The sequence below is a fragment of the Myxocyprinus asiaticus genome, chromosome 30 (genome assembly GCF_019703515.2).
Source record: "Myxocyprinus asiaticus isolate MX2 ecotype Aquarium Trade chromosome 30, UBuf_Myxa_2, whole genome shotgun sequence".
Lineage (NCBI taxonomy): Eukaryota > Metazoa > Chordata > Actinopteri > Cypriniformes > Catostomidae > Myxocyprinus > Myxocyprinus asiaticus.
Window position 1 is genome coordinate 18371250 of NC_059373.1, and position 24653 is coordinate 18395902.

The following is a 24653-nucleotide window of genomic DNA, read 5'->3' on the forward strand; positions in this document are numbered from 1 at the left end:
TATGAAAATTATTTTATTTCTGGTACAGGCATTAATTGTGTACATCTCAGCACCCCTTATGGAAGAGAGGCTTCTTTAGACAGACAGTGACATGAGAGCACCATGATCATAATCACGGAAACACAGAGGACAGACCATGTGATCCACAGAGGAAGAGAAAAACACACATCTCTATGTATTTATACTTTGATTATTTCTTCACCTGGAAACTTTGTGTACACCAAAATGCTAAGTGAATGTCCAACAACAGCAAGGTATCCAAATGGCATGAAATTTGTTGTGGTTTCAGTTCAGTGCAGACTTGGTCATTCTTTTTTTTTTTTTAAGAATCATAAGGAGTCAAAATTCTAACAACCATGCTCCTCAATAAAGTGGCAAAAATATGCACAGTACATGCCAAAGCACAGCTGCCCAATGCATAACTACTGAGATGACCAACTAAGTCAGCTTATATTCAAGGTGAGAAAAAATAAAATAAAGCCACAGATACAACCTGCCTTGGCTGGCCAGTCAAATGTAATATTCCTGTCCCAAGGCAAGGAAAAGGTTAAGATAAAGGAAAACAAAGGCATTATGCAAAATATAATTTATGGAGGTTTATGCAATTGTGCTTACTTCCCATATTAATAGTTGCATTATAATCTGTGCCAGGAGCTACTATAGAGGGCAGGAAATATTACCAGCCAACAACAATCACCATGTTAAAATCAAAGACTCCCACTATTTTAATACAAATGTGGGGCCCAAGTTGATTCAGTTCAGATGCTTAATTCATCCCGCTAAGCACAAAGTAAATGCTAAGCATCCCAAGAAACTACAGTGTAGTTGTCAGTTTTAACAGGATCTTGCAAACAGTCAGAATGGCACCAGACATGATTGGTCTTGATAAAGGAAGTGGAAAAATGGTATTAGCACTGACAATGTCTTCTACTAAAATAGGATACAGCCAAAACGTAGTCTCACAAACATGATGTTAGCTGCAGGGCATCATACTTAAACTCAAGGATCATTTAATCCAGACAGACATAATAGACATCCTGTGCATGCCTAAGACAGGACACATTTCCCCCACTTTTGAAAGAGGGTTCATTATTCCAATGAGGGGTGCAATGGTGACAATACAAACTGTCTATGGGCCAGTCAAAAGGGGCAGGCAGAAAAATAGCTGACAACTCACAAAGGCGAACAAACTCAAGTACGTACTGTACGTTCATTACTTGCAAAGTGAGGACAGAGTCTGAGCACAGACCGTTTTGCCACAGAGGTGGGGAACAGCCACATTATGACATTACACACTCCATGAACACCATGCTGAAGTAAAGTGGTCACAATTCTCCTCCACTTTCTTGCAGATTCTGCCCACCTCCATCCCTCCCAATTCAACCTTTAAAAACACACTCACACACATATTTAAAAGCCCACGGCTCACACACACTGGCATCAGTTTAAGTGTTTTCAATATGAAACAATTTACACACTGAAGTCAGATTCTAACAGTTAGGAGGCCCTGCCCAACCCCGGCTCTCTCTCTCTCCAACATCGGAGACATGAAGAATGAGAGAGCGAGATAAAGAGAGGAAGAGAGAGAAGGATGGAGGGAGCATGTTCAATGCCCTGAAGTGGCAGTATGGAGCCTTAAGACGTCATTGCACTCTCTGCTTCACATGGTTTTTCAGCCATCTCTACTTCAGGACAAGGTGAAATCCATCGGTTGTGTAATCTGAGGGGAAACAAACAAACAAACAAACAAAACAAAAACAAAGAAAACAAAAAAAGAGGAAAAAGAAAAAAAAAAGGATTTTACAGCTGTGTAATTTCTGCACCACTAGCTAACCCCCCCCCCCAATTTCTTTGTTTTAAATGCCATGCCAGCTTCAATGGCTATTTTAATGGCGAAATCCAGGTTAAAATAATGGTAAAACTACTGAAAACTTATAGATGTTTAAAGAGCACCTATTATGTTTTTTCAAATATTACCTTTCATGTAGTGTGTTACATAGCTGTTTGTGAATGAAAAAAAGTCTGCAAAGTTTCAAAAAATCAAAGTGCACGAAATATGGAGTTATAGACACCCAAAAGAAAGAACCGATTCTGAACACCTGAAATGAGTCGTTAGTAATTCCAGACTTATTTCCTGTACTAACCTACGTAATTTGATAACAAAAATCTGGTCTTCATTGGCTGCTCGCAAACAGCTTTGACCCGTCCTCAAACACTACACTAAGCGGTAGACCAATCACAACAGACTGGGACATCTGACCAATCAGAGCAGAGTAGGCTCTCTGAAAGGAGGAGTTTAGAATGAATCCTTTAGAACGGATCATTGAAGGAGTCGTTTTTGACACTGGGAAAAAAAGGTAATGCTGAATTTAAATTATTAGCAAATTAAAGTGTTTTTTTGACCTTGGATGCATGTAAATCTATTGTATGAGACTATTAAAACAAAATTAGGCACGTTTAAAAACCATAATAGGTGCTCTTTAAGATTCATTTTTAATAAAACTATAAAACTGATTCTGGACTGAATTTGATAAAGGAATAGTTCACCCAAAAATGAAAATTCTCTCATCATTTACTCACCCTCATGCCATCCAAGATATGTATGACTTTCTTCTGTTGAACACAAACAAAATTTATTACCTCAGCTCTGTTGGTGCTCACAATGCAGCTGAATGGTGACCAAAAGTTTTAGCTCTTAAAAGTACATAAATGCAGCATAAAAGTAATCAATACAACTCCAGTGGTTTAATGTCTTCAGAGTTATGATAGGTGTGGGTGAGAAACACATCAATATTTACAGTGATTTTTACTATCAATCTCCACATTCACATTCTACTTTTGTTTTTGGCGATTCACATTCTTCATGCATATTGCCACCTACTGGTCAGGGAGGAGAATTTATAGTAAAAAAAGGACTTAAATATTGATCTGTTTCTCACCCATACCACCTATCATATCACTTCTGAAGACATGTATTAAACCACTGGAGTCGTATGGATTACTTTTATGCTGGTTTTGTGCTTTTGGAACTTCAAAATTTTGGTCACCATTCACTTGCATTGTATGGACCTACAGAACTGAATTTTCATTTGAGTTCTGCAGAAGAAAGTTATACGCATCTGGGATAGCATGAGTGTGAGTAAATGATGAGAGGATTTTCATTTATCAAGGAACTATTCCTTTAAAAACCTTTTCAAGGGCATCAGCAGAATATATATATTTTTATTTAGATTAAATGGGTTTTGGAATAGATTTCCTTGTTTTAAGGAAATCTTTGTACCTTGTATTGTGCTGATGATGAAACTGCTCTCGTCAGGGAAGTTACAAACCATCTGTAAGAAAAAAATAAATAAAATAAAAATAATGTCTCTTTCTATCAGTGCATTCTGTTCCAACAGTACATATTACAAACAGTACACTAGACAAATAAGTCACGTGATGTTCATCACCTATGTGGCCAATTAATCTGTCACACATGATAACATGACAGACAGATTTTATCAGTAGCATTATGCAAAAACATTCAAATGTGCAACCGTGGTTGGCCAACTCGTTCCTTCTACCTGATAACAGTAGAGGAAAAAAGATGAGACTGTTTCTAGTTGCTCTGAGTGGGTGTTTGACTGAGGGAAACAGTGGTAAGTTTGTGTGTTTACCTGGTCACTGAGTAGTATGTGTATTCCTGTGGGCCCCTGTTTGTACACTTGGTTAATGTGGGTGAACGGCAGGGCCAAGACACTGGAGATTTTCCTGGTAAGCTCACAAGCGGTCATCTCCTCAAGGTAAAGAGCGTGGTAAACTAAAACAAACACATATGCTTTAAGGCAATGACAATGTCATGTAAATGATCAAAGTGAGCACTGCTGACTATTTAAATAGATGTGGTCATTTGGATACAATACAAAATGCACAGAAAGGCATGATGAAAGGCTATTATATACTGTAAAACATAGTGTTGGCTCTGATTAAGATGAGAAATTAATGAATCTTTACTGGCAAACAATGCAATTTTAAAAGATCACCCAACCTTATAAAGAAGATTTGCATTTTTAAAATGGTTTAAATCCTGATTATGACAGAATGCAAATTGTAAATTTCATGGTTGACTGTACTACATATAAACATACTGGGTCATCATTAAAATATGGTGACAAACATGTCCCTTGAATTTTCAGTCATGAAAAAGATTTCAAATAGTCAAGAAACTCCATTTAAAAGGCATCATTCCATTACCTAACCTTTTATTAAACAATATGCAATGGTTTAACTCTATATTGTTTTAAACATTTTTTTTTTTTTTAAATATATCTGAATGTCAATTCCCTGAAGAAGAAAAAAAAAAAAAAAAACACTAGTCCCCCTCATCTGGTATACCACTTCTATCACATTTACAGTTATTTATGTGTTTATATTTTTACTTATTTATTTTCTCAGGTCAGGAATTAGTGCAAGACCTAAAAAGTCTGCAAAATAGCTAAACAAAATAAGTACTATTAAATTACTTATTTAATAATTTATATAATTTAAAAAGAATGTCTCGATTTCATATCAATGTTAAAAAGATGTGGAAAAGAATGTACATATAATGATTTTCCCACCATGTTGAAAAAATTGTTAATTTACATTTTAACTGTATTTTTTTTTACATGGTTCATTTAAATACAGTGCTGTGGAAAAGTATTTGCCCCATCCTGGTTTCTTCTGTTTTTGTGTATTTTTCATACTAAATTGTTTTAGATCTTCAAATGAGATATACCATAAAACAAAGGCAACCTGAGTAAACACAAAACACATTTTTCAATTTCTTTTTCTTTTTTATTGAAGCAAAAAATTTATCCAACACCTATATCACCCATGTGAAAAACGAACTGCCCCCTTAAACTTAGTAGCTGGTTGTGCCACCTTTAGCAGCAACAGCTGCAAGCAAACGCTTCCGGTAACTGGAGATCAGTCTTTCACAACGCTGTGGTGGAATTTTGGCCCACTCTTCTCTGCAGAACTGCTTTAGTTCAGCCACACTGGAGGGTTTTCGAGTATGCACTGCCTATCTAAGGTCCTGCCACAGCATTTAAATCAGGTTCAAGTCAGGACTTTGACTAGGCCACTCCAAAACTTTCATTTTGCTTCTTTTGAACCATTCAGAAGTGGACCTACTCCTATGCTTTGGATCATTGTCTTGCTGCATAATCCAGTTGCGCTTGAGTTTCAACTCACGGACTGATGATTGGACAGTCTCCTTTAGAATTTTCTGGTAGAGAGCAGAATTCATGTTTCCCTCAATTACTGCAAGTCACCCTGACCCTGAAGCAGCAAAGCATCCCCACACCATCACACTACCACCACCATGCTTGACCATAGATATGAAGTGTTTTTTTTTTTTTTTGTTTTTTTTTGTGGAATTCTGTGTTTGATTTACACAGATGTAACAGGACACCTGTCTTCCAAACAGTTCCACTTTTGACTCATCAGTCCACAGAACATTCCTTTTATGGGTGAAAGCGGAACTGAACTGAAAATGTAAATATTTTGTAAGTTGGAAAGTCAATTTTGTTTTTGAGAATGACCTTATTAAAGTGTAATTATAAAACCAACATAAAGGGCTCAACCTATTTGAAAACAACACAAATGTGGTGGAATAATTAAATAAGGCGATCATCATAAAATTAATTGCAATCTATTTGATTTATTGTTCAAATATATTAACTGACTGTTTTCAGGAACAATTTTTCTCTCTTTTTTATAAATCTTTAGTAATAATTAAATAGTCAATGGTCCATTAGTGCCAATTACATTCCTATCTGGTGCCATTTTACAATGCAGATGTCAAAAACATTATGGTTACCTCCATACATTTTGCATTTATTAATTTAGCTTGCGCTTTTAATAGTGCGTGGTATTGAGCAGCAGAAAAATGATGCGAACACAAAGTTTGGTTTACCAATAGTAGTGTTTTGGCAACAGAGTTGCAACACAATAGAAGTTATGTTGTTTGTATATTGCTTTGTGTTTTGCTGTAACATGTGGTATGTTAGGAATAAAGCCTGATTAATAATTATCTACCATGTATGGATGTTGGACTGCTGTGTTCTCCATTTTTGCTGTGGCCACGTTTCTCCAGAAGAGGTCTCTCGCACTGAGAAGCTTCCAGTGAGACGTAGAGAGTGAGCCTGGGACGCACTGCCCTGTACGTGCACACAAACAAACACATACACACAATATGAAGAGAGTTTCTCATCATTTAGGTTTGTAAGAAAGCATGTCATATTACCTTACCTTGATTTTAGTGCATTGTAGAGTCGGATTCCATCAGCTGCACCACAAATTTGGACTAAATCCTCACGAGTTAATTTCAGTAGATCAGAACCTGAGACAGGAGAGATTACCGGTTTAATTTTATTTTATGTGATCCACAAAAATAATAATTTGGTTTACTTATAGGCATACACAGGACAAAACATACAGACACAGAAAAGGAGCATGCGGTGTGCAAATAATGGCATGGAGGTCGTTTATGCACCAGGATACTGTATACTGTATAACACGAAGAGGTGCACTTCACTGTGGTGGTGTGTGTGCAAAATGTTTGCTTCATAAACTGTGTGTGTGCGCAAACCTGAGAAATGGGTGAAAATACGACTGAATGAGTTGAATCTGTTCTTAAGGAGCCACTTCTGCGTCTCCTGTATAGAGGCTGTGGGACTCAAAGACTGCAGAAAGTGTCAAACACATTGAGAGTGTTTTACAATTTAAGGCAGACTTGTAAAATCATACAGTTCACAAATATGCACAAACCTCCATAGACATGAGGCTACCAGGATCCCCTTGGTGGTTAGGTGAGGATGACTCACTAAAAACAATTGCCAAATTATCAGATGATGCATAACTGTGCTTTATGGCACATTGTCAAAGAAACAAGGAGACACTAAATAATGTGTATCACCTGTCAGGTACTGTGCTGCTAGGACTGTATGTGTGTGTGCTGGAGGTAAAGGTTGGAGTTGCTGCTGTATTGGGGTTGACATATGCATTATCTGGCCACGGAGAGCACTGAAAACAGAGAAAGAGAGAAATGTAAGAAAGTACATAGCGAATGTCAGAGTAATGTATAGCCCTGCAAACATCAACAAAGAAGGTCTAAAATGAAATATGGATCACATCTGAGGTTTTGGCCATGAGGGTAACACTGTTAAAACACAGAAGAGGTGAATGAGTGCTCACACTTCCTCTCTTGCTTTTGGCGATGGAATCGCCACAGTCTGCAGGAAGTGTTCGCTTGCTTGATTTTTTAAGCTCATGTTCCACAGCCTCCTCAATCACAGGCTCCAACCGAGTCTACACAAACACACAGCCCAGTTAAGACATCATTCAAAGAGGCAGACAGACTCAAACAAGTATAATTCAATCAATTATCAGTGCACAATGTAATACTAAAGAAATGAATTGTACTTCAATAAATGAATTTAAAATGCTACATAGTGGCTGACAAATACTACTCATTTCATCTCAGCAACTCCTTAATTATGGGACTTAAAGGGTTAGTTCACCAAAAAATGAAAATTCTCATCTTTTACTTACCCTCATGCTATCCCAGGTGTGTATGAGTTTTTCCTTTACCAGAACACATTTGAAGAAAAATAGAAAAATATCTAAGCTCAGTAGGTCCTTAAAATGCAAGTGGATGGTGATCAGACTTTTGAAAATCCAAAAAGAACAGATAGTCAGCATAAACGTCATCCATACGACACCAGTGGTTAATGTCTTCTAAAGCGACACAAATGCTTTTGGTGCGAAGAAGATCATTCTTTAAGTACTTTTTAACTATAATCCAAAGCTCTCGGTTGGGACATCCAGGATAAGCACACAAACACAACATTGTGAGAAACATACAGATCCAAATACAGATCTAAACCAAAACCAATGAAACTTCTGTACAGCGTTCCTCCTACTCAGTTGTAAACAGCGCTCCTCTTCCGGGTGTGTCACACGTGTTTCTCACATGCGACACGATTACGTCACACATGCATACCGCTGCTGATCAGAAGCGACGATTTATAGTTAAAAAGTACTTAAATATTGATCTTCTTTGCACCACAAGCAATCGTGTCACTTTAGAAGACAATAACTGCTGGAGTCGTATCAATAACGTTTATGCTGACTTTTTATGTCTGTGATCTTCTGATCACCATCCACTTGCATTTTAAGGACCTACTGAGCTGAGATATTTTTCTATTTTTCTTTAAATGTGTTCTGCTGAAGAAAAAGTCATACATAACTGGGATATCATGAGGGTGAGTAAATGATGAAAACAAACAAAAAAAATTACTTGCACGTTTGAGGGCTGAGCTAAATATACTTGCCTCTGATAAGATAGTGGTGTCATAGGAAGGTTGATATTTCTCTCTCTCTTGTGTGGACCGTTTCTCCATCTTCTCTCTGTCCGTTTTCTGTTTTCTATCTGCTCCCTTTGGCTGTTTATAGGAGGACAGAAGACTTTAGAAAACACAGAAGATCAACAGTCAGGTTTCAATTCAAGTTGCAAATGTAGTTTTTTTCAAAAACAAATCAAGCATTGATTCCATCCAGTGTGTTCTAGAGAACAAAATAGTCACTTCTGGGGAAACTGCCGCAAAACAGAAATGGAAATTGTGGAACTGTGGTTCTTTTATTAAAAGTAGAGACAAAATGCTCTGATAAACGTAAATGTAAATGTGTTTCCATCGTAGTTTATGCGCATGCCCTCTTACCAAATGAAAGCGAATGCAAGTTGTTTATGCACTTTGAATTTTTTTTCGCATCTTGTTGTTTCCATCTAGCAATTCTCATGCAATATCCCAAAATTTGCATAAACAATATGTGAATGGAAATTTGGTTAATGTTACCTCCAGGAAACATGGATCAAAACCAATATATATTTCATGTGATGCATTATTTCTTGCGTGCGTGCTGCGTAACCTTAAAGACTTTGATCTGGCAGCTGGCGGAGTGAAGGTGCTCCGTATATTCTCCACTTTCATTTTGCTTAAAGGTGTCAATCTGGATGCGGAACGGAACTCCTTTCTCTCCACCATGTTTCCGTGGGGTAAACTCTGTACTGATGCAATGAACCTTCATTGAGGAGGAGGAAAGGAAGGAAAAGAATTAGTGTGGAATGCATGGAGCAGTTTTGAGATTATGCTTGGCATGCATTACACCATTTTTGCACAGATAAGGTTGTGCCAGACAAGTTAACAACCAGAATGATATTCATAATCATTTGAAACTTGATCGGGCTGCTCGAATGTCAAAAGATAATTTAAAACAGGCAGTTGCCCAAATCGAAAACCCTTCTGTCTCTCCCCAAATTGTCTGGGACATTAATAAAATGTTAAAGATGTCTGACTCTTTTGGCATGGGGAGCACATTTGCTCTATTGGACTTGTCGGACCACAAAACAATTCCACTGTTCTTTCCACTTCAGGTGAGACCGAACCCAGAGAAGAGGGCGGCGCTTCTGGACAGTGACCATGTTCACATGCAAATAATAAATTACAGCGTTTTTGCAGAAAGCGGCATTCAGAAATGTAATATAAACGAGAATATCATTTTCCTTATGCCGCTTAAGGGATTAAGAGAAAACGGTTTAACACACCCAGGTTTCTCCCAGAAAACGTGGCTTATGGGGCCATGTAAACACATAAGCTAAATTTTTACAGATTTTTGAAGAGTGCGCGTGTGCGTGAACAGACCGGATAACAAATATCACAGGATGGAGCCCAACAACAAGTCAACACAGTGGAAAGATATATTGTAAACATTCCTGGGAGTACAGTGGGAAAAGCACATACACTATAAACCAGTGGTTCTTAACCTTAAAGGTCCCAAAGGGGTCACGGGAAAACTTTTATTTTGAACGAGTGTAAAAAATACTTGTATCATGGCACCACCTACCGGCAACTTGATATAATCTAATTACTGCTTATTGCAATACGTCACCTGGGTCTAGTAATTAGTACATTTGTAGTCATCTTAGTTAGACAGCAGATTAGTCAGAGCGATTTCTAACTGGTGCTGACATTAAAAAGCGTCCAACAGAATCAAAAGGAGAGAAAGCCAGAAGCAGCAAATATGATGAAAAGTACTTGGAATATGGCTTCACTCAGACCAGCAATGGGGATCTATGACCACAGTGTGTGATTAGTGGCGATGTGTTAGCGAATGAGAGCCTTAAACCGTCCAAGATGCTAAGGCACTTCAAAACTAAACATTAATCACTACAAACAAAGCCACTGGTGTATTTTTCAATGAAAACTACAATAGCCACGTGGTCAAAAATCACTCCTTCAGAAAGCTGTTATGGTGAATGAGAGGGCTATTTGTGCCTCGTTCATTACCTCTAGGTGAGATTTATTTTCTTATCCTGCTGGGGGGGGGGGGTGGTAATTATCATTTTTAAAAGGGGATCGCTCTTGCAAAAAGGTTAAGACCCACTGCTATAAACTATACCCATTTATACACAATGTAAAATATCAATTGTCCATCACATTCACGTACACTGGCGGCCAAAAGTTTGGAATAATGTACAGATTTTGCTGTTTCAGAAGGAAATTGGTACGTTAATTCACCAAATTGGCATTCAATTGATCACAAAATATAGTCAGGACATTACTGATGTAAAACACAACACCATCATTATTTTAAAGTCATTTTTGATCAAATCTAGACAGGCCCCATTTCCAGCAGCCATCACTCCAACACCTTATCCTTGAGTAATTATGCTAAATTGCTAATTTGGTACTAGAAAATCACTTGCCATTGTGTCAAACAAAGCTGAAAACTATTTGGTTCATTAAATGAAGCTTAACAGTGTATTTGTTTTTGAGTTGCCACAGTATGCAATAGACTGGCATGTCTTAAGGTCAATATTAGGTCAAAAATGGCAAAAAATGAAACAGCTTTCTCTAGAAACTCATCAGTCAATCATTGTTTTGAGGAATGAAGGCTATACAATGCTTGAAATTGCTAAAAAACGGAAGATTTCATACAAAGGTGTACACTACAGTCTTCAAAGACAACGGACAACTGGCTCTAACAAGGACAGAAAGAGATGTGGAAGGCCAGATGTACAACTAAACAAGAGGATCAGTACATCAGAGTCTCTAGTTTGAGAAATATACGCCTCACATGTCCTCAGCTGACAGCTTCATTGAATTCTACCCGCTCAACACCAGTTTCATGTACAACAGTAAAGAGAAGACTCAGGGGTGCAGGCCTTATGGGAAGAATTGCAAAGAAAAAGCCACTTTTGAAACAGAAAAACAAAAAGAAAATGTTAGAGTGGGCAAAGAAACACAGACATTGAACAACAGATAATTGGAAAATAGTGTTATGGATCTTAAACCCACTGAGCTTTTGTGGGATCAGCTAGACTGTAAGGTGCGTGAGAAGTGCCCGACAAGACAGCCACGTCTATGGCAAGTGCTACAGGAAGCGTGAGGTGAAATGTCACCCGAGTATCTGGACAAACTGACAGCTGGACAGCTTAAGAGGTTCTGAATTTTTTTTTTTTTTATTGTAATAGTAATTCTTCATGTTATTAATGTCCTTACTATACACTGTGAACAAAAGTACCAATTTCTTTTCATAAGAGCAAAATCTGTACATTATTCCAAACTTTTGTCTGCCAGTGTATATGCTCTCATACATTGGGGGAAAGCTGCTTTCTGCCAATAAGCCACTTTCTGGCGTCCATGTAAAAGTACTCAGTGTTGATGTATGGCTTCTGCTTTGCAGAGTAAAGCAATGACTTGAATCTGTGGATGCAGCGGTGAACAGTGTTAAATAGAAAAAGGTTTACCGAAGTATTCCAGAGCTCATGTCATGATATCTATTACATCTGCACCATCAGAGGGATCAGAGATCACGCGCATTCAGAAGGTTTTTAGCTTTGACCTTTACGCACTGAGATTTGACCGGATTCCTTGAAACTTGTTAAGTATATTGTGCACTTTCGAGGGTGAAATGTGTGTTCACAAAACGTTAGATTATTTGCTGATGCATCTGGGGGCAAATTAGCAAGCCTCGACCCATCTTAGCTCTTTTGGAGACTCCTTATATACTATAACACGATTGCCTCACCCGTTTAACATCTCCTGTTTCACATCACTGTTTTATTTCAACTTGTCAGATTGTTATTTGTCCTCGTTACACAGCTCTCTGGAATACTCTATTCTGATTGGTCAATGGCGCCATCTAACAGTTTGATATTTCTCAGTAACAATTGCACCTCCACGTATCAGACGACTCATCCGTGTATTGTGCATTTATTTACTTGACAAGTAGTCTTGTAATAAGGTACACAATGAGCAGTCAGACGTTCATTAATTACAAAATAATTTTTTTAGAATTACGACGCAAACCGGAGGTTGATTTAAGCTGTTCAGGAATTTCTTACTTCTCACATAATTACATAACTTAAATGCAAATCAATATTTTATGTCCATGTATTTATTTATTTGACCTGTAATAAGCAGGATAATGTACAGTCAGCCAGTTGTTATCGTAAAATTAATCCGACAGAATGATCAGGATTCCGACGTGAAGCAGAGGGGTCTTGTATCACCCAAAAATGGTTTATTTTGCGTTAAACTGACTGTACATTACCCCTTACTAAATTGCCTGTCTCATCTTTTTCGGAATGTATTGCAGGCATAAATTTCAGAAAAAATGCATACCTTCAAAAAGCAATGCTGTTGATTAGGTAAAACATGAAGAACATTTACAAATCACTCCTTTTGTTTTTATTGGCATTTTGCATACTGTCCCACCTTATTTTGACTTTATTAAATTAAAAAATGTATTATTTTATCCAATATTTCTGTGTGCAATGTATTTTTAAGCTTATTAGGTTATCGCACCATTAGTATAGCAGCATGCTAACGCCAAACTATATCGAAATCAATTGCGAGTGGAGTTTCTCGTGTGGTGTTATTTGTGTGATGCACAGAGTTACTTCACATGTAGTGTGTTCTAAATTAGTCACTTATGAGGTGCCATGACGGTTAGGATGCTGTCTATGTAGGCAGTTGGCAAATCAATGGGTTTTGGAACAAATAGTAAGTTTAGAGTAGACAGTGAATGCTTATTCAACCAAATTAATAATTTTTGGCTATGAAATGTTTCATAAAATCATGTCATTCTCAGATGTTATTGATTTCCCTGATGATTATCTACAGCAGGGTTCGGTGTAATGCATTACTAAGTAATTAATTACTGTAATTAAATTAATTTTTCACTGAAAAAAGTAAAGGGATTACTCTTAATTTTTCAGTAATTTAATTACAGTTACTTCTGATGTAACTGTGTTAAATATTGTATAGACTATAGAACAATTCTATATAAAATCGAAATTTAACGACTAATGTTAAAATGTATGTTTTCTAATTTAATGCATCCCCATTAAATTCTTTGGCCAGTTCATGAATAATTTATTTGATTTTATATAATTTATTTGAAAGAATTAAAAGAACAATTTCATGCCTATCCTTGTATTTTTCATCTGGTCGAGGTTGATAAGGTATTTAGAAAGTAATTACTTTTCAGACAGAGTAATTAGTACAGTAATCTAATTACACTGTAGAAGATGTAATTAGTGGTTAGTAATTAATTACTTTTTAGAGTAACTTACCCAACACTGATCTACAGTAGTCGATCAATGCAAAAAAATTATCTGTACAATGTTGTAGAACATGTGATCTCACACAGCAAGGCATTAAACATTTTGTCAGCTGCCTCATTGACATTTAACCTGAAACTCAGTGGTATGCTTTTTTTTAGGCTTAAAACTACCACCACAACATGAAAGCATGCTTGTGATTCAAGCTCAAATCTGGTTCATGTGAGAGTGGTCATGTGTACCTGCACGAACACTGACGCTCGCTTAGAGAGATCCCACAGGAACTCTGCAGCGTTTAGCTGGGAGGCGTGTGTGCGGGGCTCTGTGATACCAACTGACATGGGGATATCTGTAACACAAACACATGATGCACAGTAAACACTGTTTGTTAACCTGAGTGAATCAATAGATATGGCAAAGCACCAAAATAACACATGATCACACAACAAGCTCCCACCGATGTCAAGAAGGCGGTCACCAGGCCGATTCCATTTCCAGCCCTCCAGCTGCTGGTGCTCCATGTACTGAAGCCTTCGGTCATGGAAAACCACCCTAACTATACTCTATAATTCACCCCAAACCAAACACACACAAACACAAAAAATCAGAACAAGCACTACTCTTGTAGTGTACACAATGTTTTCTTCACTTAATCTACAATGCCATGGTAAAAGAAATTGCATTTGCAATCTAAATGAAATGTGATGGGATAAAACACCTGGGTAATGTGTTGCATTACAAAGACAATATATAGACAACACGTCTTTCTGTTAGTTTTCTTCGCTGACTGCATGCAAATAAACACAGTGCAACCAGTTTAGTCCCATTCACAAACATATGAGCTGGTTATTTTAATGAATCAGTCAAAAATACTCAAAATCACATGTTATTGTTATTCTGAATCAGAATCTAGATAATCTCACCTTCACAGTCTTGTTGAGTTCTGGCATCTCCCCTATTTTCCTGTTATCAAGCAACCGGATCTCATAAGACTGGCCTACAAGAGAATAGGGGAAAGTGTGTTATTGCTAATGTTACTGCTTCTCTTCTCAACAGGTTTGGGGCTTGTTGATCTCCTTGAAGAGAGAGAGAAAATGGAGAGGAGAACAGTACCTTGGTTTAGGTAGGTGAGCGTCTCCTCGTGCAGTTTAATAGCAGGGGACGTGGCGGTGCACAGCACATACTGAAACGGAGGATTCTTGGTGTCAGACTCCACAGGAACGCTAACGTCTTCCTGCTTAAAGATGGGCAGAGCCAACACATCACTGCAGTGAGAAACAAAGACAAAGACAGACAGAGAAACAGATGTTATGATATGTTGAATTGTTATGTCAGAACCACAGACCCTAGCCCGCTGTCACTATGGAAATGGTTGTAACAGAAACAGGTATGGGAAACCCCCTGCATGCATACACCTCTATAAACATCTCACACACATAGTCTCCATTTCAGCATTCTGAACCACAAACATGCAAAGAACACATGTTCCCATCAGAGTACTGAGAAATGAAAAGGAAAATGGAGGCAAGGTCACAAATCTCTAATGTTTATTCTGCAATTTCGTCACTAAAATCAACAAACGTAATTGCAAAAATGATGTCCGTTTTCAAACAGGCTTCCTGAACAATTCCTCCATCATTCACTGGTCAACAATCAGATAGTCCTGTCCTAAAATCATGCAACTGTTTAAGCTAATGTTGCCATGTCGGGCTGGTCAGGATGCTCAAATAGTTTTGATAGTGCCACAAAGTCACAGACAGTGTTTACACTTTTCAGGATGTCAACCTGAAAGAACTCTGCATTTAAAGGAAAAGTTCACCCAAAAATGAAAATTCTCTTACACAATACAACGATACTTGAACAAAAATGAGCTGCATGGTCGAGCTGCCAGAAAGAAGCCAATGCCACAAAAAAGCCTGGTTACAATATCCCTCACAACACCTTGACACGCCTCAGCTTCTGGCACACTGTAATTTGGAGTGACGAGAACAAAATAGAGCTTTATGGTCACAACCATAAGCGCTATGTTTGGAGAGGGGTCAACAAGTATTGTGCTCCTTGAAACAACCACACCATCTTTTTCCAGAGCAGCCTGTATTTCTCCTGAGGTTACCTGTGGGTTTTTCTTTGTGTCTCGAACAATTCTTCTGGCAGTTGTGGCTGAAATCTTTCTTGGTCTACCTGACCTTGGCTTGGTATCAAGAGATCCCTGAATTTTCCACTTCTTAATAAGTGATAGAACAGTACTGACTGGCATTTTCAAGACTTTGGATATCTTTTTATATCCTTTTCCATATTTATAAAGTTCCATTACCTTGTAACGCAGGTCTTTTGACGGTTCTTTTCTGCTCCCCATGGCTCAGTATCTAGCCTGCTCAGTGCATCCACGTGAGAGCTAACAAACTCATTGACTATTTATACACAGACACTAACTGCAATTTAAAAAGCCACAGGTGTGGGAAATGAACCTTTAATTGCCATTTAAACCTGTGTGTGTCACCTTGTGTGTCTGTAACAAGGCTAAACATTCAAGGGTATGTAAACTTTTGATCAGGGCTGTTTGGGTGATTTCTGTTATCATTATGATTTAAAAAGGAGCCAAACAACTATGTGATAATAAATGGCTTCATATGATCAGTCATATTTTCAAAATCAATGCCAAAATTTCACAATTTCTGCCAGGTTATGCAAACTTTTGAGCACAACTGTAAGTGTGGGTGAGAAATATTTAAGTCCTTTTTTTTTTTACTATAAATTCCCTCCCTTCTCAGTAGGTGGTGATACGCACAAAGAATGTGAAATTACGAACTGTAAAAAACAAAAGGAGGATGTAAAAGTGGAGACTGATAGTAAAAAGGGACTTAAATATTGATCTGTTTCTCACCCACACTTACAACGCTTCTGAAGACATGGATCAAATCACTGGAGTCGTATGGACTACTTTATGCTGCCTTGATCCTCAAAGTTTTGGCCACCATTCACTTGCATTGTATGGACCTACAGAGCTTAAATATTCTTCTAAAAATTTTCATTTGTGTTCAGCAGATGAAAGAAGACATACACATCTGGAATGGCATGAGGGTGAGTAAATAATGAGAGAATATTCATTTTTGGGAAAACTATCCCTTTAAGCTGGGATAGGAGAAAGCATTGTAACATTGAAAAAGCTACAAACTTTACCTTTAATGACAGCAAATGTGATGTACACAATATTGTGGAAAAAAGCAATTATTTTTACCCAAAATGTATTCAAAATTCATGAAAACAAAAAACAAAACAAAAAAAACCAATTGTATATAATTCATTAACAAGCCTAAAAGTAGCTTTTTGAACTGGCAGAAGCGAGGATTTACGGTTAAATCGGCCAAGCAGAAATGGTTATCCAATGATGTAATCTCAAAATGGCCAAATATTGTCCAATTATTTGTCCTGGCAGATATATTAATCTATCACTATTTTTTTTTTCTCCCCTTTTCTCCCCAGTCTGGAATGCCCAATTCCCAATGTGCTCTAAGTCCTCGTGGTGGCGTAATGACTCGCCTCATTCCGGGTGGCGGAGGACAAATCTCAGTTGCCTCCACGTCGGAGACCGTCTATCCGCGCATCTTATCACGTGGTTGTTGAGCACGTTACCACGGAGACATAGCACTTGTGGAGGCCTCACGCTATTCTCCGCTGCATCCACGCACAACTCACCATGCGCCCCACCAATAGCGAGAATCACATTATAGCGACCACGAGGAGGTTACCCCAAGTGACTCTACCCTCCCTAGCAACCTAGTCAATTTGGTTGCTTAGGAGACCTGACTGGAGTCACTCAGCATGCCCTGGATTCAAACTTGCGACTCCAGGGGAGTAGTCAGCGTTTTTACTCGCTGAGCTACCCAGCCCTCAATCTATCACAATTTTTTATTATTTTCTATGGTAATCAGCATGCTGCACATGCTGTCCCCAGTGTATTTATGGCTTCTTTATAATTAAAAGTCCCACGTCAAGCACCAGATCTTATTTTTTTTCTGGTTATCATTGGAATTTGGTTGCACAATAAACAGCATTTGGAACTATAATCCACTTGAACTCTTGTATCCTCTGTGTCTGGGCTGCCCCGTCACAGTAAGGAAAGACTAAGAAAATGTTTAACACATTTTATATATTGATTTAAATAAATAATTTGCTGATTAATTGGTTATGAGCTTTCTTTTCTTTGACTTTCTATCTTTCTTCTGAATAACCATATAAATCGAGCAATTCTGTCATTTGGCAACTAAAAAAAATAATAAAAATAAATAGAAATTTGCCACCTACATTTTTTATTTTAGGAACCAATGGCTCCATAGTAATTTTTTTCTTCTTCTCTGGAGCCCCGCAAGACGTAAAGATTAGACGGTTAGTCACTTACTAACCTTAATAGGGTAAAGATACTTCCAATATTCAATCCAACATTGCAAATTCATTGCCATGATGTCAACACTTGTAAACCCTCTTAACGATTTTAATCGCACTAAAATCATGTAAACATGCATGTTGTCATTTTGGGGCTATAGTTTTGAGGGTGTATGGCCCCATTCACTTCCATTGCAAGTGCCTTACTGTAAGCATAATGTTTTGCTTCTTATAAGTAAACAAGGGACTAGTCCAAATTATTTTCTCTCCCTGCAGACAGTAAACACTGTCTGCAAGGAGAGACGGTTGAAGATTGCCATGACCCTGTGCATGACATTTATACATACTCCTTTGCCACTCTGACACATGTAGAGGCGGTATCAGGTCAGTGCAGTGACAGCAAAAGAAGCCGAGTCAGTAAGCTGGCAGTCTGCTTGTCATGATGTGATGTGACGTTTGTAACAGTGCTGCCCAGCAATCTGCATCTGTTTTCTGAAATATAAGCAGCCCCACTGTAACATTCCGTTCCACAGCTGCTCATTCCACATATAGGCATGATCGCATGCTAGACAATCTGCACCTCACACCCTCATTCACCTCTGGGGCTACACAAAAACATCACATTAGCACTTCGTCACAGCTCCGACTTACAGACACTGTGGGAAAATGGATAAGCATATCTCCATACTAACTAGATCCTAACCTGATCTGACCCGGTTCTGGGAAGACACCTGCTACCAATGCAGCAGTAGTAGCCGTGCAGCAGCCGCTACAATATGTGCTAAAAACACCAATACCAGTAAGAACTGTCCTTATTGACATAATATATGTCAATAGGGATGGTCTGGATGCATTTGGATGACCATGTTAACTGCAGAACTGCAGGGTGCTGGAAGAGTAATGAGAAACTTGATAGCACAGGGGCAAAACATGTGAACAGCTCTCTTGCGCTAGTCTAACACTAGAGTGCTCCTATGTCCCGTCACTAACAAAACTTGTAAATTCAACCACTCACTTTACTCTCCCTCACACGCAGCATTGCAGACATTTGCATACATACACTTGCAGAATAACAGAGTGCTCCAGAGAAAATGCTGATTCTGCTTTTTCCACCACAACCTCCCAAAAGCCCGCCAGATCTCAGTGTCACCATTCGGTGCAACCCGACCTCAGATGCATAATGTATATTCCATTCACGTAGTGAACATATTTCAAACTCCTTGTGCCCAGATGGGAACAGCAAGAACCACTGATGATCTGGAAAGGCTACATACACCGATCAGCCACAACATTAAAACCACCTGCCTAATATTGTGTAGGTCCCACTCGTGCCGCCAAAACAGCGCCAACACGCATCTCAGAATAGCATTCTGAGGTGATATTCTTCTCACCACAATTATACAGTGTGGTTATCTGAGTTACTGTAGACTTTGTCAGTTCGAACCAGTCTAGCCATTCTCTGTTGACCTCTCTCACCAACAAGGCATTTCCATCCACAGAACTGCCACTCACTGGATGTTTTTTGTTTTTGGCACCATTTGGATTAAATCCTAGAGACTGTTGTGTGTGAAAATCCCAGGAGATCTGGCACCAACAATCATGCCACAGTCAAAATCACTGAGATAACATTTTCCCCCCATTCTGATGGTTGATGTGAAGATTAACTGAAGCTCCTGACCTGAATCTGCATGATTACATGCACTGCTGCCACACAACTGGCTGATTAGATAATCGCATGGATGATTGTTGGTGCCAGACGGGCTGGTTTGAGTATTTCTGTAACTGCTGATCTCCTGAGATTTTAAATGTCAACAAAGAATGTATATGAAATACGAGCTTGCGCCCGTTATAGCGCTAATTTTCACAACAAGGAAAAAACACCTAAAAATAATGATGAGACAGAGGTTTGGGAGACGTGGGTGATGTTTTTATTTTCAAATTATTTTCTGTCTGCTGCTTACCAATGTCTTTTACTGCTGTTGCACACTGCCGGTCTCTCGCTCATCAGGAAGAGTGTGCACACCTGACAGCTCGTAAGATAATGTTAAGCAGGTGAGACTTAACATTTATGCAGAGCAAACAGATAGAACAGTGCATACAAGATGATTGATAGATTTTTTTAAATAACAATCCCACTATTTATGCCGCTTTATCACCTGTGGTGAGGAAATGAGAAGCTGACATCTACACTCTCACAGAAGCAGATATCTCGTATAATCAACCTGGACCACCAACCTGTAGTTATAGTTAAAATCAAAAAAATCAAAAGGCCTCGGATAGATTTATTCTAATTAAAAACTTAATAATATTAAATAAAAAAATGATTAACAATGCTATCAACATATAAAAGTTATTAATCAGTTGAATTATGTTTTGAAAACCAATTTCTTAAATGTATTTTCTTGTGTAAAGAGGTCAGCGTTTATCTTTTTATGATGACAATACTGCCATACAAAGGCTGTAAATACACTGTACAGTGCACCAACAAAACAGTTACTTAACTGAGTGTGGATTTTGTAATTACTGCAATATTCTATATATACTGCATAATATACACAGGGCAACTTACAGTCTAAGAACCCCAATTTTGGTCAAAAAGTTACTGTGTTTTGCATTTGCACAGCAGAATAATCAATAAGAAAAGAATTGGATTGAATCGTGAGGTGCCTAAAGATTCCCGACTCTATATTGAAGCTCATTAAGTGTTGTATAGTATAATCGGAATATAAATTACAACTACCAAATGCATCTACACTGCGCAATAGTTACGTTTCACACTGCGATTGGCTGCTTTTCATCCCTTCAGTCAACCGAGCAAGCACGAAAAAATTTGTGAGAGACGTTTTAGTCAGCTTGAATGAAATTAAAAGCATCAAATTTTACTTTAAAAGTTTACAAAGCCTGGCCAACTGAAATATGCAGTATCTGACTGTTGTATTGTGTGACAGAAACATTAATTGTGTTCAGCAGTGCCAACTTAGAGTTCTTAAATACATTTAAGAGGACCACACTTCAAAAATTTAACATTGTGCTTTTATATATTTATGTTCACAAGGTGAAGCAGGTGAACATGAGCTGCTGTTTTTTTTTTTTTTCAGACAGCCTTTCAAATGAACTGAAAATATTAAATTTGGTTTATAAGAATTTAAACTCCTTTGTCATGACACACTATGTTCCTGAATTTTGTCATAATTGATGAGGTCACTTTTCTCATGCCTTTTTGTGCATGTTACATTGTGGCACATTATCTAAAAAAAAAACAACTGTGCTTCAAAATTTTTGACTGTGATCCTAATTTTTATTTCTTTTTTTACTTAGGAGCACAACTGCTCCTTAAAAGAATTTAAGTGTAGAACCCTGCTATCCCAGGTTAATATGCAGAGACAACTATAAGTAAGCCATTCATAGGCTGATTTTATCAAAAAGTGTAACTGTGGCACTATCATTGCTTTTTGGGTTTGTGTACCCCAAACAGCCCTACAAAGCAACACTGGCTCAACCAATGGTGTGAGTTTTGGGGGCGGGACTATCTGTTTGTTCAACCAATGGAAGATGGGGGAAGTGTTTCCTAAAACCAGTTTGAAAACAGTCACTATTTTTGCAATTCTTTTGAGTGCTGGAAATGCCTCAGTGGTTACACATTACATCTTTAATAATGGGATATTCATAATTTATATAATTTGATTCTGTATTTTTTGTTATTTTTATTTAATTTGTGAATGGAATCAATAACAATTGTTAATAACAAAAAATAATGGGATATTCAGACAAGATTCCTTTTCAAACAGGTTTCCCAAACAATCTCCCATCTTCCATTGGTCCAACACTCAAAAGCATCATCTGCTGTTAAAGGAATAGTTCACCTAAACATGATAATTCTCTCCTCATTTACTCACCCTCAGGCCACTCCAGATGTGTATGACTTTCTTCTGCAGAACACAAATGAAGATTTTTAGAAGAATATCTCAGCTCTGTAGGTCCATACAATGCACGTGAATGGTAGACAGAAATTTTAAGCTTTAAATAGCATATAAAAGGCAGCATAAAATGCTTCTGAAGACATGGATTAAACCACTGGAGTCTTATGATCTACTTTTATGCTGCCTTGATATGCTTTTTGAAGCTTTAACATTTTGGTCACCATACACTTGCATTGTATGGACCTATAGAGCTAAAATATTCTCCTAAAAATCTTAATTTGTGATCTGCAGAAGAAAGTAAGTCATACACATCTGGCATGAGGGTGAGTAAATGATGAGAGAATTTTCATTTTTGGGGGGAACCATTCCTTTAATGGGGAGGGGGTGAGTATTGACAGGGAAATAAATTTATTACATGTTTTATGTTTTAAATGGATCATAAACTGCTTCCAATCTTACTTTCTTGGCTTTAAAGGCCAATAGCAAAAACTGTGGATAAGCTATCTTGAGGATAATGGTGACCATCATCTTGAACATTTTATATATTAACAACTGGAGTATCCCAAACTGTTAAATGACGTCACGATGGACCGCTCTGTTTGCGCAGTATCATATGACGTAATGGAGTTTAACTTTCGCCTCAATTTCTACAACCACTAAACTCGGTATTCTCCAGCTAATTAATCCCCAGCCAACTAGACATGCGAACTGAACTTATTCTGCCTTTGATAATAATTAATTTAGCATCTCACAGACAAGAAGAGCAAAGAACACCCTGTTCCAGGAAGTAACGTTACTTCAAATGTGACTGTTGTGCTTTCAGTATAACCACTGCTTTATGGCTCCTAAAAAGGAGTGTGAAGAAAATGCATTAATACCACTTTATATCAATGATGTGGTCTTGTTAGTTCTCAGGCTGGTCAGATCAGATAACTCATTGTCTATTGTTTTGAGCTAGCTATAGCCACTATAGCCATATTTGAAAAAGCCGACAACGAAAACTAATTTCGCGAAGAACGAACTGATGAATACTGGCGTCAAAACAAGAGTCTGCGCAACCTGTAAGCAAAACTCGGCGGGTATCATGTGTGTTCTACGAAACAAAAATTGAGGGGGCAAAACAGCTAGCCAACAAGCTCGCCATCAAAGGTGTATCACTCCCGGCTTAGAGACTCTTGGAAAGCTGGTTATCAATTCACACGCTGCTCTAACCTCATGCTGTACGCGCCAGCTCCCAGCTCCTGACCAATGCCAGATAAACTGGCATCAAAGTCGTGCACAAGCCCAGACTCGATGGTAGCATCGTCCATCTTCAGCACCCACGCCATGGCGCCCAGATCCTTCTCCTCCGACTCTAACCGGAGGGCCGCCAGCTTCACCTCGTACCGACGGCACCTGCGCGGAGCTCGCGTTGCAGCTGACGGACCGCAGCTAGTCCTACTAGAGTTGGTAAGGTGGCCACCCGCGGAAGGCTAGCTCATGAAAGCAGGGCAAATGGCTCGAGCCCTGACTGTCGTGTGTCTCGCCATTGCTTCAGCTTCACAGGAACACAGGCGAGAAATATCAGTCTCAGGATGAGTTGAGGCGTCGTGAAGTAAACTCAGCCCTCGCCGTTATGCTCATCAACACTGTATTATCCAGTGGCGGAAACCTTGCGTCTTACCACCCTGTCTGCATTAGCACATCATCTCTGCATGTGATCTTCCATTATATAAAAGCAGGGTGGGAGGACGCTGTTGACAGTCACCGCATTCACACGCAATGTCCGCCCGAGTTAGGGCTGGCAGACCTTGCTCGCTTTGATCTCCGCTGCTGCAATAATCCTAAACGCAGTGAGGTGGCTTTGTGTTCACTGTCTTCCGGAAGCGCTCGCCTAATTTCATCGGGCTGACCCGCCGGTGGTTTAGACTTGACACTTTGTGTTTTTCAGCTGAGGCCAAAGACCACAAACATCGACACGGCCCTCCGTGTGTACACCATTCAAACACCAAACGCTAGAATTCCACAGCCGCAGGAAGGATCCGCTCGGGAACCTGCCAGCCAATCATATTGCTGCTCTCAGCACAACGGAACTTCGCTCAGCCAATGGGCTTCCAGATATCTGTCGTCATCGTCTCCCTGGCTGAAGGGAACTGATACGCTGCTGGCACTCTCATCTTCCAAACAAACTTTAATCTTTAGGAGTAATTCAACTATGGGCGAACAAATGATACGACATATCACCTTGGCAGAAATGTATCGAAGCCGTTCATGTCACATGACAACATTTGTTTTGGTGAGTCATAATTATGAGATACTAAGTCATGTTTATAATAATAAAAAGTCTTAATTATTAGATTCAAAGTCATAATTTTGAGAGAAAAACAATTATGAGAATGTCATAATTATGAGGTAAAAAGTAAAAATGATGATATAGTAGGCTAAGCCATAATTTTGAGATTAAAAATTATAATAATGAGGGGAAGTAATAATACAAAAAATATATTAGATTTGTATCTCATTATGACATACTATTTTTTTTAAACTTTTTATCTAATAATTTTCACTTTTATTTTATAATTATGATTTATGTCCTAATTATTAGATTTAGTCATCATTTTGAGATAAAAAAAATAATTATGAAATAATAATCATAATTATATTAAAAATCAAAAATATTAGATTTGCATCTCATCTCTCAATTTAATTTTAATCTCATA

At 38.3% G+C, this 24653-nt stretch overlaps 1 protein-coding gene across 1 annotated transcript; it reads right to left on the minus strand.

Moving 5' to 3' along the window:
* Nucleotides 1-24021, minus strand: LOC127421321 (upstream-binding protein 1-like). Its single transcript, XM_051664323.1, has 16 exons — nucleotides 23167-24021; nucleotides 14765-14916; nucleotides 14575-14648; nucleotides 14109-14214; nucleotides 13894-14000; nucleotides 8953-9105; nucleotides 8358-8468; nucleotides 7219-7332; nucleotides 6941-7047; nucleotides 6793-6847; nucleotides 6614-6707; nucleotides 6274-6364; nucleotides 6061-6182; nucleotides 3657-3799; nucleotides 3281-3332; nucleotides 1-1720 (listed from the first exon to the last, which is right to left on the minus strand). Exons 1-16 carry the CDS (start codon nucleotides 23280-23282, stop codon nucleotides 1683-1685), a joined length of 1635 nt encoding a protein of 544 aa, XP_051520283.1. The 5' UTR covers nucleotides 23283-24021; the 3' UTR covers nucleotides 1-1682.
* Nucleotides 24022-24653: the final 632 nt, after the last annotated feature.